The sequence below is a fragment of the Cololabis saira genome, chromosome 5 (assembly GCF_033807715.1).
Source record: "Cololabis saira isolate AMF1-May2022 chromosome 5, fColSai1.1, whole genome shotgun sequence".
NCBI classification, from domain to species: domain Eukaryota; kingdom Metazoa; phylum Chordata; class Actinopteri; order Beloniformes; family Belonidae; genus Cololabis; species Cololabis saira.
The window spans coordinates 33,056,454-33,071,435 of record NC_084591.1 but is presented as its reverse complement, the minus strand read 5'-3'; the positions used below and the strand labels follow the sequence as shown (position 1 = coordinate 33,071,435).

The following is a 14,982-nucleotide window of genomic DNA, read 5'->3' as shown; positions in this document are numbered from 1 at the left end:
TTCAGACGGATTGAAACAGGACGGCAATCGTGTTTTTCTTACAGTTTGACGTTTCTAAATATATCATCCTGCTGGTAAACCATCCTGGTTGTCCATCAGGACTAAAGCCCCGCCCAACTTTTAATTTCTGGCAAACAAACAACAAAGCTGAATATGTGTGTTCCCACATAGATAGAATGTAAAAGACAGAGGTAAGAACTGAACCTGATGAAGAAATGCTTTAAAGTGCAGTCCTATTAATAGCTGGCGGGTCTTTGCTCCAAAAGACATCCGTTTCAAAGGCTCTGAGTTATCACATCAAGACACTTTCCCACAAATCAACATGGTGTCATGGGCTGGGTTCTCCCCGTCTAATTGATGTCCTGGTGGTCTACTAACAGGAGTTTCACAGTTTAATTAATTGTGGTGCGTAAAAATGTCATTAACGGCTGAGGCCTTAATCTGAGGCAGGTCTGCACTTTTGTTAGTACGACTTACAACAACAACAACGCATGTTCGATGTCTGGAGACAAAGTCTGGAACGGTGCACATTCAATTTCCAAGTTCATGAGTCGGCTGGAAGTCTCATCATTCCCGTGCAAAAGCCCATTTGTCCTGGAGGCGGAGTACGGTCAGCTGTCCATCACAGGGCTGAACGTGCACGGCCACACAGAACATTCACTTTTTAAATAGAAATGAATTAACTTGAACTTGAATGGGGAAAGGTTGAGCGAGTTTCATCCAGGTTTATATGCATCCGTGAACACCGGAGCGGCAGCAGACAGTGAACTGACCTCAGACAGGAAGACTGACTTTAAAGTCACCCAAACAGACCAAATAACCTCTGGGCCAAGGCGCTGGAGGAGCTTTCTGCACCACACGTGTCTCTAAATTGAGACTTGGTTCTATTTGTAAATGTAGGTCAGACGAGGGAGTTGTGTGCACTGTTTACTGGAAACCTCTACCTGTCTACCAGGAGATTATCCTGGTGTGGTCATCATGCTGCCTGGAGCACAGGGGTAGGGGTGGGTGGGGGGTGGGGGGGTCTCTGGATCTGATTCCTCTGCTTGCATATGATTTCAGACCAGCACAAGATGGCCCAGCAACAGGATGACACTTGAAAGACCGCAGAACATGTGTAACCACACCATGATGGTGTTTGTTGCTCTGCTCTGATGTGGTCAAGCAGGCATTTGCTGGTGCGTGGGCGGGGAATTCCCTGGTTATTTCACTTGTTTTTAAACCCCTAGTTTGAACATGAGCACAAGGGGAAACAGTCAGCAAACAAACAACATGAACCACAGGCAGAGAAAATATTTCGTTTATGAAACGAGGTCCCCTATGTATTTATAAAGACACGAAAGCACGCTGGTAATAAAGGCTGATTTATGGTTCCGCGTTACACCAACGCAGAGCCTACGGCGTAGGGTACGCGGCGACGCACACCGTACGGTGCGCGTCGCCGCGTAACCTACGCCGTCGATTTAACGCGGAACCATAATTGAGGCGTTAATGCTGTTGAGCGCTGAGCTCCAGGGACGGCATCATCCCTCTCCCCCTCCCTGCCATCTGAGATGGTCTGGCCCTCATTTGCATAAGTTGTCTGCGGGTAGCTGCAGGACCAGCAGGGGTGGGTTAAGAGAAGAAGTGCATGTGGACTGTGCACACATGAGTAGAGGCACGGACGGAGCAGCTGAGTGCGGACAGACCTGGCATCTCTCTCTGAAGCGGACATGTACTGCGCGCACCCCGCGTCCGGCAGCGGCAGCGGCTCCATCATGTACTGCTACAACATGAAACCTGTGAGTAACTCCATCATGTACTGCTACAACATGAAACCTGTGAGTAACTCCATCATGTACTGCTACAACATGAAACCTGTGAGTAACTCCATCATGTACTGCTACAACATGAAACCTGTGAGTAACTCCATCATCATCTGCTCTGCTCTGGCTCTGGCTGGTATAGTAGTCAGTGTGGCACTCAAGTTTTGTTTCATGTTCCTGTCAGACTAAACATGTTTGCATTCACAACTTAGGTAAAAGTTGGATATACCTTTTTTTTTGTAAGACATGTAACTGGTTTTGTAAGACATTTAATGAACCTGCTGTTCTCAGGTCAGAGGGAGCTCTTATGTTGTAAAGGTGTGATTACACTCATAAGCTGTTTACATGGTGAAGAGCCTCTTTCTTGATCAGCAGAAGTTGGAGATCACAACAACAGCCACTATACGTGAGAATAAAAGTTTACAGTTGACTTCCTTATTTACAGCATTACATCTGTGGCCACATATGGGTTTAATTTGTGGCAGTCAAACCTCACAAGCCCTTCATGATCAACCATAGTCAAGTCTGTTCATACCATAATATCTGTCTAATTTCTGGTTGCAGGCTGAAACCCTGTTAAAATGCCACAGCGAGTCTTCCTGTTTGCTCAGTACCATGTAGTCAGGCCTGGCAGCAGAAAACAACTTGACATGAGGCAGATTGCTTCTATTTCTATTTGATTTAACCCTGCTGTGTTGGAGCAGTCCCTCCACCACTGCAACCATTATCAAAGGCAGCTTTGATCTCTGAGAGGCTAACCATATCCAGACATCGTGGATCACAGAGGCAGAAAATTGGTTGCATGTGGCTGGAGTTGGCCGTGGTGGAGCAAAGCATGGGCTCTGAATAGCAAGTTGATTCTCCGTTTACCCAGCATCCTAATGCTGCGCACTTTGGGAAAGGTCCTGCAGCTGTTTGCTCTTCTTTCTTTTTCCTTTTTCCTTTCTTTTCTTTTTTCTTTTACTGACTTCATGCATGTTTAGACGTTGAAAGCCTTTAAGTTGATTGGCAAAGTCAAAAAAGAACATTTGTTTTAAATTATCATTTAAAAAAATATTGATTTATTGTATTCCAATTTGAGCTCACTTGGAGCTGAACTGCAGAAAAAAAAAGTCTATTATCATTTGTGATTTCATGATTGATGGTTCCTAAATCAATGCTATGTTAAAAGAGGATGCCATGGTGACGGCCCCTCTCCAGTGGGGGCCAGAGAGGGCGTGCTGGGGCGGGGGTGTGACCATTATTAACGGGTCGCCTGCTATGCTGATGGTAAGGAGGACAATTGGCTTTATCCTCTGCCATATGCTGCCCATGGCGGCTCAGACGGGCCCAGTGTCGACAGGGGCTCCTCTGTTTGGCCAAGCCCACAATCACCATGGGACTCATGCCAGCCAGGGTCACGGCTGTGTGTGTGTGTGTGTGTGCTTAAATGTGTGAGCCTTGCACGAGCATACTCAAGAGAGTCTTTAATAGCCTGCTTTACAGAACTTGTCGTCCGGGTAACTGACACCCCATTGATGCTGCGCAGGGAGGTTTATTTTCATTTCCTGGGGCACATCAAAGCAACCGAGAGGTGCAGGTGCAGCCCAGACCTCTCGGTGTGTTGGAGCGAGCACGCATGTGTTGGTGCGGCTTGTGTGCCCATATGCAGTTTGCTGCACGATTCTGTACACCTACAGGAAAGTGGCCCATAAACTTACTGGAGGTGCCGTGAGCTGAATGTCTTGCCACAGGGAAGGGTCATCGGGGGGGGGGGGGGGGGGTTCTCTCGGTTCCCTGTGTGGTGACTTTCTGAGGACAAATCATAAGAAGGCTTGAATTTCAATTTTATTTTGGGAAAGATTGTGCCCCAGTCCCTGAAGCCAGCCCAACATGATCATGATTGTGGGGGGATTTCTCATGGTGAATGGCTCCTAAATCCGGATGAGGAGGTGCATGGATCTGCAGCTTATGGATTATCGCAATAGCTCTAAGTGTGCATCAGCTATCTGCCTTGTTTCCATAATACTGTTGCTTCAGCTCACACACACACACACAGTATTTGCACATTTCAGGCAGTTTACTTTGAGTAAAGTACATGTACACAAGGTTGTGTTTTCTGGTTTAAATGTCATGTCCTCTCTTGTTTATCTGTTTAGGTTTATGGGCAGTCCCCCAACAGTGACGCCATCAACCAGAACTCAATGTCGTACCCATCGAGCAAAACCCAGACCAATGTGTTTGCAAGCACCTTCTTTGGTGAGACCAAACCCTCCAAAATGATTACTTTTTTTTCTTTCTGTCTGTCGGTACACCTGCATTAAGTCTTTCTTTGATCAAAGAGGTATATGAAGTTACATGCTTGTCTGATTCTACTGCTATTACCTTATTTTTTTTTGCTTTATGGGAACTCAAACTCTTCATAGTTAGAAGCCTTTCATACTGAAAGCTGCCAGCGTTGGTCCGCTAGCTGCCAGCTAGCTGCCTACAGTGGAAGCTCATTAGTTTCCAGTGGTTTATTTCTACCAGCTTGCAATACGCAAAGATACTGTGTTGCATGGGAGGCAATTCAAAATAGAAATGTTTTTCTTCATAAAAAAACATAACAAACTTGGTTATGCCTTTTTCATCAATGTACGACAGCAGAATGCAAATCACATGACCCTACCTACCTTAGTTTATTCCCTCCAAACCAAAGCAGCACAAAGGTTCAAAGCAATAAAACAAACCGGGCTGCTAACAGGCCAAAAACAGAGATGTTGAGAGATGAAAGATGATGGGAAATGTGGCACGAAATACACCTAATGTTACCCAAAACTTCACTTTTGAGTCTAAACGACTAAAATAACTAAGGCCAAAAAAACACACCTCTTTCAAATGACATTTTAATGATGATTGAAACTCCTGCACACCTCGGCAGTCAAGCAGAACATGTTTAGTTCTGGATCTTAAAGAGAAACGAGCTCCACGGCTTTGTGAACCGAGCGGCTGTTTCAGACGCCGCTCCATTGCAGGCGCTAACACATCACTCCTCGTTTCAGAGGGGATGAGCAATTCGCCCGACATCTGGAATGCTGTAAATGGTCTGAGCCAGCAGGGCTATGAAGGTGCGCTGGGAGCCACCACGACCCACCAAACACAGCCGGGCAGCTACAGCAGCCTGCAGCCTGCACACAGTCACCTGGTGAGTCTACCGCCGCCGCCCCAGCTGCTGACATTAAAGGGCTTTGTCTTAGCTGTGGTTTCAACCGCGTGTTTGGTTCTGCTCAGAACTTCTCTCCACATTCGGTGGTCGCTGCTGACATGAACAGGGCCCTTCCTCCCATGTCCACTTTTCATCGCAACAATGCAGCATCTCGTTCTCCTCCAGTCAACACATCAGAGAGTTCAGCAGGTGAGGAAATCAAGGGGCTTTTTCTAATATCTGAATTTTGTTTGGACGCCATTTTATAATAAATGTTTTTTATTCAGTACCAGGAAGCCACGGGAATGTTTCAGGAGCATCGCAGACAGGCGACACCTTGGGGAAAGCTCTGGCATCTGTAAGTAAGCACAACCTCAAAGCCAGGACACAGGCCCGTCTATGCCCGGTTACGTTCAGACGGTCCACTCAGAGCATAAATCCAAGCCCTAAAAGCCCCATGGGCATCATTTAAAACTTCCTCTCTGTAGCGCATATTAAACAAAGACTACTTTTGTGCAGCAAGAATTTTTATTGGCCGCAGGCTTGTAAAATGACCAGGACTGATTATTTAAGTTCAGGTTACGGGCCTGTTTCAAGGGCCGTGGCAGTCGCTGTACTCCCATGCCCCCATGCTCCCTCTTACGTCTTCCTTCCCCTCTCCCCCTCAGATTTATTCCCCCGATCACACCAGCAGCAGCTTCCCCTCCAGCTCGTCCACCCCGGTGAGGACGCCGTCACCACTGCCAAATGCAACGGAGGCTGCAGGTAAGCTGGAGGAAACCCTGCAGCTGCACGGCGCCAATATCAAATAGATTTTTTTCCAATGAATATCATAATTCCAAACATCTTCATATTCCTGTTTGTTCTCTTCCAGGTAACAACATGTGGCCCCGCAGCTCAGCTCAAACACCAGCGTCACCACACTACGAATCCTCACTTATCTCAATGGTAAAGAAGCTTCTCTGATCATTGTGTCATGTTGAGATCGTCACTGCACGGACACACGAACAGTAATAGTGATTAAGAAACAGGAAATAAAGATTTTCAGGCTGTACAACAGCAATGTGGATCATTTGGTACCAATACAGGACCAACAAGGTCAGAATAAAAGTTCCCGTAATAAAAACTAGTAAGTTAATAATTACACATGAGAAGTGTGAGGCTCCTTCTTCGATGATGGATGGATGGATGGATGGATGGATGGATGGATGGATGGATGGATGGATGGATGGATGGATGGATGGATGGATGGATGGATGGATGGATGGATGGATGGATGGATGGATGGATGGATGCATGCATGCATGCATGCATGCATGCATGCATGCATGCCCATATTTGGACCTGGATAGACCCAACCTCAACCCAACCAGCGTTTAAGTGAACTGACCTGAAGTGAATAGGTGGATCAGTAATGGCTAAAAGAACCGGAGCTTGGAAGTTGAAGACTCTGTCCAGATAGTAAAGTTTGGTTGGCCCAAACACGGCCTACATCTGCAGGTTTCTTTGGTCCATGTTTGCCCTTGACGGGCGGTATCCACTCAGGGCAGCACCTAAACCCAGGTCCATGAGGCCCTTGCAACACGCCTCGGTCTCACAATGCTCGCTGGGACTGGCGTCGAGGCCAGCTAACAGCAGTTGGGCCACATCTGGCCCGTATCATGACTTCCAGTGCCATAACTAAGGTGCTTAACTTAATGCTGGCCCGAATGTGCCTGGTACCGGGTGGGGAGCACGGAGAGGCTAATCAGCCAGCTGCTGGTTGTCTACTTTAACAGGATGACATAAACACATGAAAAAGCGCCGCTGGTCTTGCCACAACAAATTTGCGAGTCTGTACCTGAAGGGTTACAATGAGATCAGTTCTTGGTGAGAAAGAATGAGAGTCTGGATTTGATTATATTTTTTAAAGAAGGTCCTTTGATGATGTGATTGATGCTGAGCGCTGTCTCCTGGTGTGTTCAGTCTCAGGTGGAGGACCGCCTGGACAGGCTAGATGATGTGATCCACGTCCTGAGGAACCACGCTGTGGGCCCCACGGCCAGCCTGCCCACGGACATCCACGGCCTGCTGAGCCACTCCCAGCACGGCCATCCGGGCTCTGGCAGCACGCTCCCGGCCGGCTGCCACCCTCCGGCCATGGTGAGCAAACGCTGCTGCACTTCACGCAGGGGAGCGGCGTGGGCATGCTAGCTGTGCATGCTACGTCTGCACGTCTTCCTCATGTTGAGTAAACTGGGCAAGTGCTGGGATTCGGCCACGGCACAACGGGCACCGCCGCACCGTGCACGTCCCTCACCACGCGCTTCCCTTTTAGCAGACCAGGGGATTTTCTCCCAGCTGGAGCAGAAGTTTACAGCATCCAGAGGGGGGGGGGGGGGTCTTTAGTGTAATCCTTTGGAGGAGGGGTGTTAGATTCACCCACTTTTATTTTTTATTCCCGAGATGTGACAGATAGAAAGTGGATTCTGAGGAGAATTAGGGATGTGTTTAGGGAGTACATAGTAGTTTGAAGAGAGGGATTACGGATGTCTGAGATTAAATTAAGTCTGTTGAGCCAGAGATCCACTCAGCGTTACTTTGGAAACGGGAGGGCAGATGTTGGTTTTGTGACTTAAGTGACTCGTTGGATGTTGTAAGTGACTGTCTCTGAGAATGATTTATGACGCTGTAGGATGTTTAATGCTCCACATTTAGAGGATCTTCAGCGGCTGAATATTCAACAATGGATGTATGAACGCACTCATCTCCTTCTGCTCTGTGTCATAAAGGTCGAAGCTGTCAACATGAACAACAACGACTCAGCTTTCCAGATCCGCACACAGACCAGCCACCCGTACCCGGTCCGGCAGAGGCCGGCGCTTCAGGCCGCGCAGGGGGGAGGAGGAGGAGGTGAGAGCGAGCTACTCCACGCATCTACACATGCCAGATTTGTACGTTACACCTCACCGTCCAGACTTGACAGGTTTCCTGACTGTGTTTGCTGGGATCTCACACAGGTGGTTTGGGAGTTCAGAGTCTTCTGGAGCTCAAGATGGAACGAGGGGAGAGAGAGGAGATGATGCACAGCGGTCTGCGACTCGGCTCGGAGAGCCCCGGGTCGGACGAGGACGGCGAACAGAGAGCACACGATGACATGAACAGGAACAGGTAAACACCTGCTGCTGTCCCCAGTCTCTCACACCACCAACACCAACATCATCACCACTCCCACCACCACCACCACTAACACTACAAACATCATCACCACCAACATCACCACCACCAACATCACCACCAACATCACCACCACCAACATCACCACCAACATCACCACCAACATCACCACCAACATCACCACCACCAACATCACCACCACCAACATCACCACCAACATCACCACCAACATCACCACCAACATCACCACCACCAACATCACCACCACCAACATCATCACCACCAACATCACCACCACCAACATCACCACCAACATCACCACCACCAACATCACCACCACCAACATCACCACCAACATCACCACCACCAACATCACCACCACCAACATCACCACCAACATCACCACCACCAACATCACCACCAACATCACCACCACCAACATCACCACCACCAACATCACCACCAACATCACCACCACCAACATCACCACCACCAACATCACCACCAACATCACCACCACCAACATCACCACCAACATCACCACCACCAACATCACCACCACCAACATCACCACCACCAACATCACCACCACCAACATCACCACCACCAACATCACCACCAACATCACCACCAACATCACCACCACCAACATCACCACCACCAACATCACCACCACCAACATCACCACCACCAACATCACCACCACCAACATCACCACCACCAACATCACCACCAATATCACCACCAACATCACCACCACCAACATCACCACCAACATCACCACCACCAACATCACCACCAACATCACCACCACCAACATCACCACCACCAACATCACCACCAACATCACCACCAACATCACCACCACCAACATCACCACCAACATCACCACCACCAACATCACCACCACCAACATCACCACCAACATCACCACCACCAACATCACCACCACCAACATCACCACCACCAACATCACCACCAACATCACCACCACCAACATCACCACCAACATCACCACCACCAACATCACCACCAACATCACCACCACCAACATCACCACCACCAACATCACCACCACCAACATCACCACCACCAACATCACCACCACCAACATCACCACCACCAACATCACCACCAACATCACCACCACCAACATCACCACCACCAACATCACCACCAACATCACCACCACCAACATCACCACCAACATCACCACCACCAACATCACCACCAACATCACCACCACCAACATCACCACCAACATCACCACCGCCAACATCACCACCACCATCCCCACCCCCAACACCACCCCCACCTCCAACAGCACCACCACCACTACCATCATCACCAACATCGCTATCACTACCACCACCACCAACACCATCACCACTACCACCATAACCATCACCTTCACCACCACCATCATAATTATCACACAACACAATGTTATTTTTTAAACATAGACTTATTTAAAAAGCGAAAACATCCACCTTGGGTTTGACTGATTTAAAGTAGAGTGGGACGTCCTGCTGTGACGCACAGCTGTGCCCCAGCCTCCGGTTCCTCTTCGCGTCTCATCAGTCACACAAGGGGAAATGTTGAATAATGTTTATATTTTATTGAGAGATACCAATGAAATGTGTTTAAGAAAGAAAATAAGTTTTCAGAATAATGTAATAAAACCCACTAAAAAGAAAGCAGATTGATTATGATCAACACTTTTATTGATCACTTGATTTTTATTGATCTTTTAATTGTTTCTAGTATTCCTTTTTATTGTATTTTGTAGCTTATTATTAAATGAATCGGTAAATTTTCTAGGGAATACATTGCATCAGTTTTTCCACAGAACTTGAACTTGGACTCTTTACTGTAAGCTGAAACAGTCCAAGTCCACCTTTACTGCAACTGTATTGTTTTTATTTTCATTGATCTGCCAGTTAGGTTTTTGAATAGTTATCAGATTATGACATAAACAGAAACAATGGATAGTTTCCAAAGGCTGAGCAGTTCCTAGTAGTTTATGCCATCAAATGTGGTTGTAATCTGTACTGAATCAGTTACTTTTGGAGGAATCACTTATAAAAATCTGGGTCAGTCAAACCAAACCATGTGTCCTGGTGTTCCTACTGTTAAGAGGTCAGCTCAGGCCAAACCTCTCACTTTCATCTGCTTTGATGTTTCGGTGCATGTTTTCCTTTCCTCCAAATCCTGCCGTATCTGCAGTGACAGATGTTTCTCCTGTCCGACCAAATGATAAATCATGGAAAACCCAAGACTTTTATGAAACCTTAATAATAAGAATGATGGTGTCTGAACGTAAAAGTGCTCTAACGTCAACGTTTGATCCCATTCTCAAACCAAGTCAGAAACAGAAACATCCCCAGCACACCTGCCTGCATCCACAGAACATTCAGGATAGATTTTAACTACACGAATCTGCAACCTGAAATGATTCCTTGGCTATATTTTTCTCGCTACTTGTAGTATCCATGAAGATGAGGACCTGAGCCCAGAGCAGAAAGCTGAGCGCGAGCGAGAGAGGAGGATGGCCAACAACGCCCGCGAGCGTCTGCGTGTCCGTGACATCAACGAGGCCTTTAAGGAGCTGGGTCACATGTGTCAGCTGCACCTCAAGAGCGAGAAGCCGCAGACCAAACTGCTGGTGCTGCACCAAGCCGTCGCCGTGATCCTCAGTCTGGAGCAGCAAGTCAGAGGTCAGTGCAGGAAGGCAGGTCCACCGTGGGAGGGGGGAGCGGTATCTTCTCCTGGCACCGCGGCCAGTGAAGAACAATAAACATGTCATATGTGGTCATGCAATCAAAATGTGCTTACCACTATTTACCTGCAGTTGTTTACATATCTTTGACCACACGGGGGCAGCACAATGAGCTGTGAGCAGGAGAAACCTCATGTAGCAAACGTTTTGCAGATGGGAGATATTAACAATCATTTGGATTGATTTTCAAATCCCAGACTGAATTTAAGTGTCAACTGTAGTTTCCATTCATTCAGAAAAAAAACATCCTAATCATGCATCCTGATAAATAAGTGACTGAGTGTGACTGAGCGGTAAGATAAGTGGTGTTTTTCTTTGTGTCCTGCAGAGAGGAACCTGAATCCAAAGGCAGCTTGTCTGCGGCGGCGAGAGGAGGAGAAAGCGTCCGCCGCCATGACTGATTCACAATCTGTGCATCTTGCTTTTCATCCAAGTCTGACAGACCCAGCCAACCACATGGGCCACCTCTGAGCCCCTGATAGACAGCTAAAGTTATCACCAAGTACATGCATTCCTATAGCAGCGATCACGGTTACTAAAACGTGCACGGTATGCAGCGATCAGGCGACAGACAAACTGTGCGACCACTTTTTGTTTGGATACGTAAAGTAGAAAAAACTGATATCGTTCTGTCAGTATTTCCTGCTCGGTGTTTCTTTGATGTCCAGATGTTAGGATGAAGGAATCCTGGGATGTCAATGATGCCCAACGTTTTCTTGTGAATTTGGACCGGAGCAGAGCGCTGGTACCGCCTCATTAGAGAGTGTGACGCAGCGGAACCATCCTCTTCTCGCTTCTCAAATGGACTTTTAACTTTGTGCCTGAACTTTACTCTTAAAAAGACAAATGCATTGTAAACTGCAGATGTTTTGTACATATTTTCTATATACATATATATAAATATACATATATATATATATATATATATAGGTGATCTTTCTGTTATGATGTGTCAAGATGGATGAAGTCTGGTGGTAACGAGATTCCAGGTTCATTTTGAATTTAAACGATGCTAATATGTTCATGACAGATGTTTTCAAGACATCACCACATCCCAGGTACTTCTCCCAACGAGCTCAGAGGACCCACGTCTCACGCTTGTGTTTTCAGCTAAAACATAATAAATTGTGTGTGTGTGTGTGTGTGTGTGTGTGTGTGTGTGTGTGTGTGTGTGTGTGTGTGTGTGTGTGTGTGTGTGTGTGTGTGTGTGTGTGTGTGTGTGTGTGTGTGTGTGTGTGTGTGTGTGTGTGTGTGAACGTCGCAGGCTGCAGGGGTTTGAGCATTCTGTGAATGAGCAGTTCTCCAGGATTCTTCTCTAGCGTGCAGCACACACCTGGTTGTACACCCTGCTGTGTGTACAACCGGGTGTGTGTACAACCGGCTGTGTGTACAACCAGGTGTGTACAACCGGGTGTGTGTACAACCGGCTGTGTGTACATTTGTGATATACGTTGTGTTATTGCACTGTTGACAGGAAACACTCTTCTTCTCAGTGTATTTATTTCCCTCCACGTGTAGTCAGACAAGCTTGTTGCATGTTTGAGTTTTTAATAGAACATTCATTTTTTAAAGTTAACTTATCTTTTATATGATTATTAAGTACTGAATATTGTTTCTATTTGCTTTTGTTAATGAATTTACACATAAGGATGGTTTTTGTATAACTTACTAGATGTAGCCACATATAATGCTCTGAGCAGCAAAGTATTATCAAATTTGTTTATCGCACCGTTGATTTTGTTTTTACTTGTTTTTTTAATCTGAACTATTCCTATCATGACCTGTAGTGTATGTACAGAGGTAGATTACAGGCATGTGTGATATAACAATGTAGCAATAAATGTCTTCTTTCATATTATTTCAGTCTCTCTTTTTTTACATATATAATATATTTAAATAAACATGCACAGAAGTGTCCTGAGCATCATGTAAAGTCAAATACTGTCTTTTAAGAAGCAATGAACTGTGAAAAGTAAGAAAACCTGCGCTGCTGATCTGAAGTCCACGGTGACATCCAAGAGAACAGAAAACATGTAGAGAAGCTCTCTCTATTCTGTTATCAGAGTCTGGACAAATGAAATCAAGATAAACTTGGTTTATTTGTAAAACATGGTGGAGGCGCTGTTATGACGTGGCCACACAGCAAGATGAATGCTGGGATGAAATGTTCTCCTCACATTGACTTTACAATGCAGATGAATAATGACCTGAAGCATGTTGGAAAAACAACCCAAGACCCTCTGAACTCTTCAACTCTTCAATGGCTGAGTCAGTTTGGGGGGGGTCCATAAATACCAGACTGCAATCAGAAAAGGATTCTTGGACAAGTTTTAAAAATTGTCAGATTTACAATAAAAATTCTTAATCTGAATACATTTATTGAGATAATGTAAGTGGTTGTAATGTTATAAAAGTACATGTGTTTATTGTTTAAACCTCATAAATTACAATTGAAAGTTGTTTTGATTTTCTATTGACAGTTTTATTTCTAATTCATTGTGGTTGTATACGAAGGCAGTTTTATCCATCCATTCCTGAAAATGGAGATAATTTAAGTGGCTGTACTGTTAAAAGTACGTGTTTTTATTGTTTAAACGCTATAAATTACAATTGAAAGTTGTTTTGTTTTTATATTGATAGTTTTATTTCTAATTCATTGTGGTTGTCTTATGAAGGCAGTTTTATCCATCCATTCCTGAAAATTGAGATAATTTAAGTGGCTGCAATGTTATAAAAGTACACGTCTTTATTGTTTAAACCTCAGAAATTACAATTGAAAGTTGTTTTGATTTTCTATTATATTTCTAATTCATTGTGGTTGTGTGTACGAAGGCAGTTTTAAATAGTGTAGTTTAACAGAGTCCAGCTGCACGCGGACGAAGGAAAAGTGGTAAATCACAACTTTCAAAGATAAATGTTTTTCAAAAGAGGATTTTCCTTTGAAAGTTGAAAAAAGGCGCTCCTTTGAACTTTTTTCTAAACTATTGTAAGAGTGTTAGAGAGAAGAGACCGTCTACGGGGGTTGTGTGGCGTCACGGCGAGCGGTCATATGACGTGACGGGGCGGCCGTGAACGCCTCTCCCGAGCGGGCAGCGCGGCCGCGTCTGGCCGGACACAGAGCGCTGTGAGCGGCCGGAGCAGGACACGCACGGCGGGGGAGCTTCTGATCAAAAATCGGATTAAAGTGGCCCATTCGTGACCGATTCATCCTCGGTCGCGGTCGGCCGTGCGTTTCAGGACTTGGTGTGAACTTTCTGAAGATCCTGACTTCACCTCCCACTTCCTTTTACATCCACACCGAACCGGACCGGACCGGGCTGCGGTTCTCAGAGCTCTGGCTGGTTTTATTTAAACTCTGAGTTTATAGTCGCCAGGTACGTACAGGTTTTCTTCCCGCAGGGATGTTGTCAAAATATTTATGTCAGTTACAGTTTATCTTTCTCTACAGATAGACTGTAAAACTGAACTCCAACAAACGGGTTTGGAGACATTTAAACATCAGAACAACAAGACTGGGACTGGTAAACCAGAATCATCTGTTTGGATCAGGTCAGGATCTGGATCAGGATCAGGTCTGGATCAGGATCAGGTCTGGATCAGGATCAGGTCTGGATCAGGTCTGGATCAGGTCTGGGTCAGGATCAGGTCTGAATCAGGTCTGGATCAGGTCTGGGTCAGGATCAGGTCTGAATCAGGTCTGGATCAGGTCTGGGTCAGGATCAGGTCTGAATCAGGTCTGGATCAGGTCTGGATCAGGTCTCTGTTTTCAGCCTAAAATTAGTTGTTTGTCTTTTATTGTGACTTTGATAAACATCAGATAATAAAAATATTTAATGGAAAATTTATTCAGAACGTCAGTTTTCAGAAGGGTTCACATACTTTTTCTTGCCTATATATTTTAGTAGTTCATGTATGAACATGTTTTATATTCTGTTAAGAATATAAAATTCTGTTAAGGTCGGTAAGGCAGGTCCCAGTAGGAGATGGATCAGAACATCCTACCAACTACCAACCATCCACAGGACATTTTAAAGTTACCAGTTAAAGGAGCTTGAGGCAGGATTTATGAAAAAAATCTG

The 14,982-nt window shown here is 45.8% G+C and overlaps 1 protein-coding gene across 3 annotated transcripts; it reads left to right on the top strand.

The window, feature by feature from the left end:
- The first annotated feature begins 1,637 nt into the window (after positions 1-1,637).
- LOC133444729 (transcription factor 12-like) lies at positions 1,638-12,734 on the top strand. Of its 3 annotated transcripts, none has more exons than XM_061722606.1 (13): positions 1,638-1,781; positions 3,944-4,043; positions 4,826-4,968; positions 5,055-5,178; positions 5,256-5,326; positions 5,637-5,733; positions 5,843-5,916; positions 6,934-7,110; positions 7,740-7,860; positions 7,968-8,118; positions 10,612-10,841; positions 11,232-12,254; positions 12,301-12,734. In XM_061722606.1, the coding sequence occupies exons 1-12, from the start codon at positions 1,713-1,715 to the stop codon at positions 11,372-11,374; spliced, it is 1,500 nt and encodes a 499-aa protein (XP_061578590.1). In that variant the 5' UTR covers positions 1,638-1,712; the 3' UTR covers positions 11,375-12,254; positions 12,301-12,734. The 3 variants fall into 3 exon arrangements, with proteins under 3 accessions (XP_061578590.1, XP_061578588.1, XP_061578591.1); XM_061722604.1 differs by having other exon boundaries at positions 11,232-12,270; XM_061722607.1 differs by lacking the exon at positions 1,638-1,781 and adding an exon at positions 1,874-1,898 and having other exon boundaries at positions 11,232-12,270.
- The last annotated feature ends 2,248 nt before the right edge of the window (positions 12,735-14,982 follow it).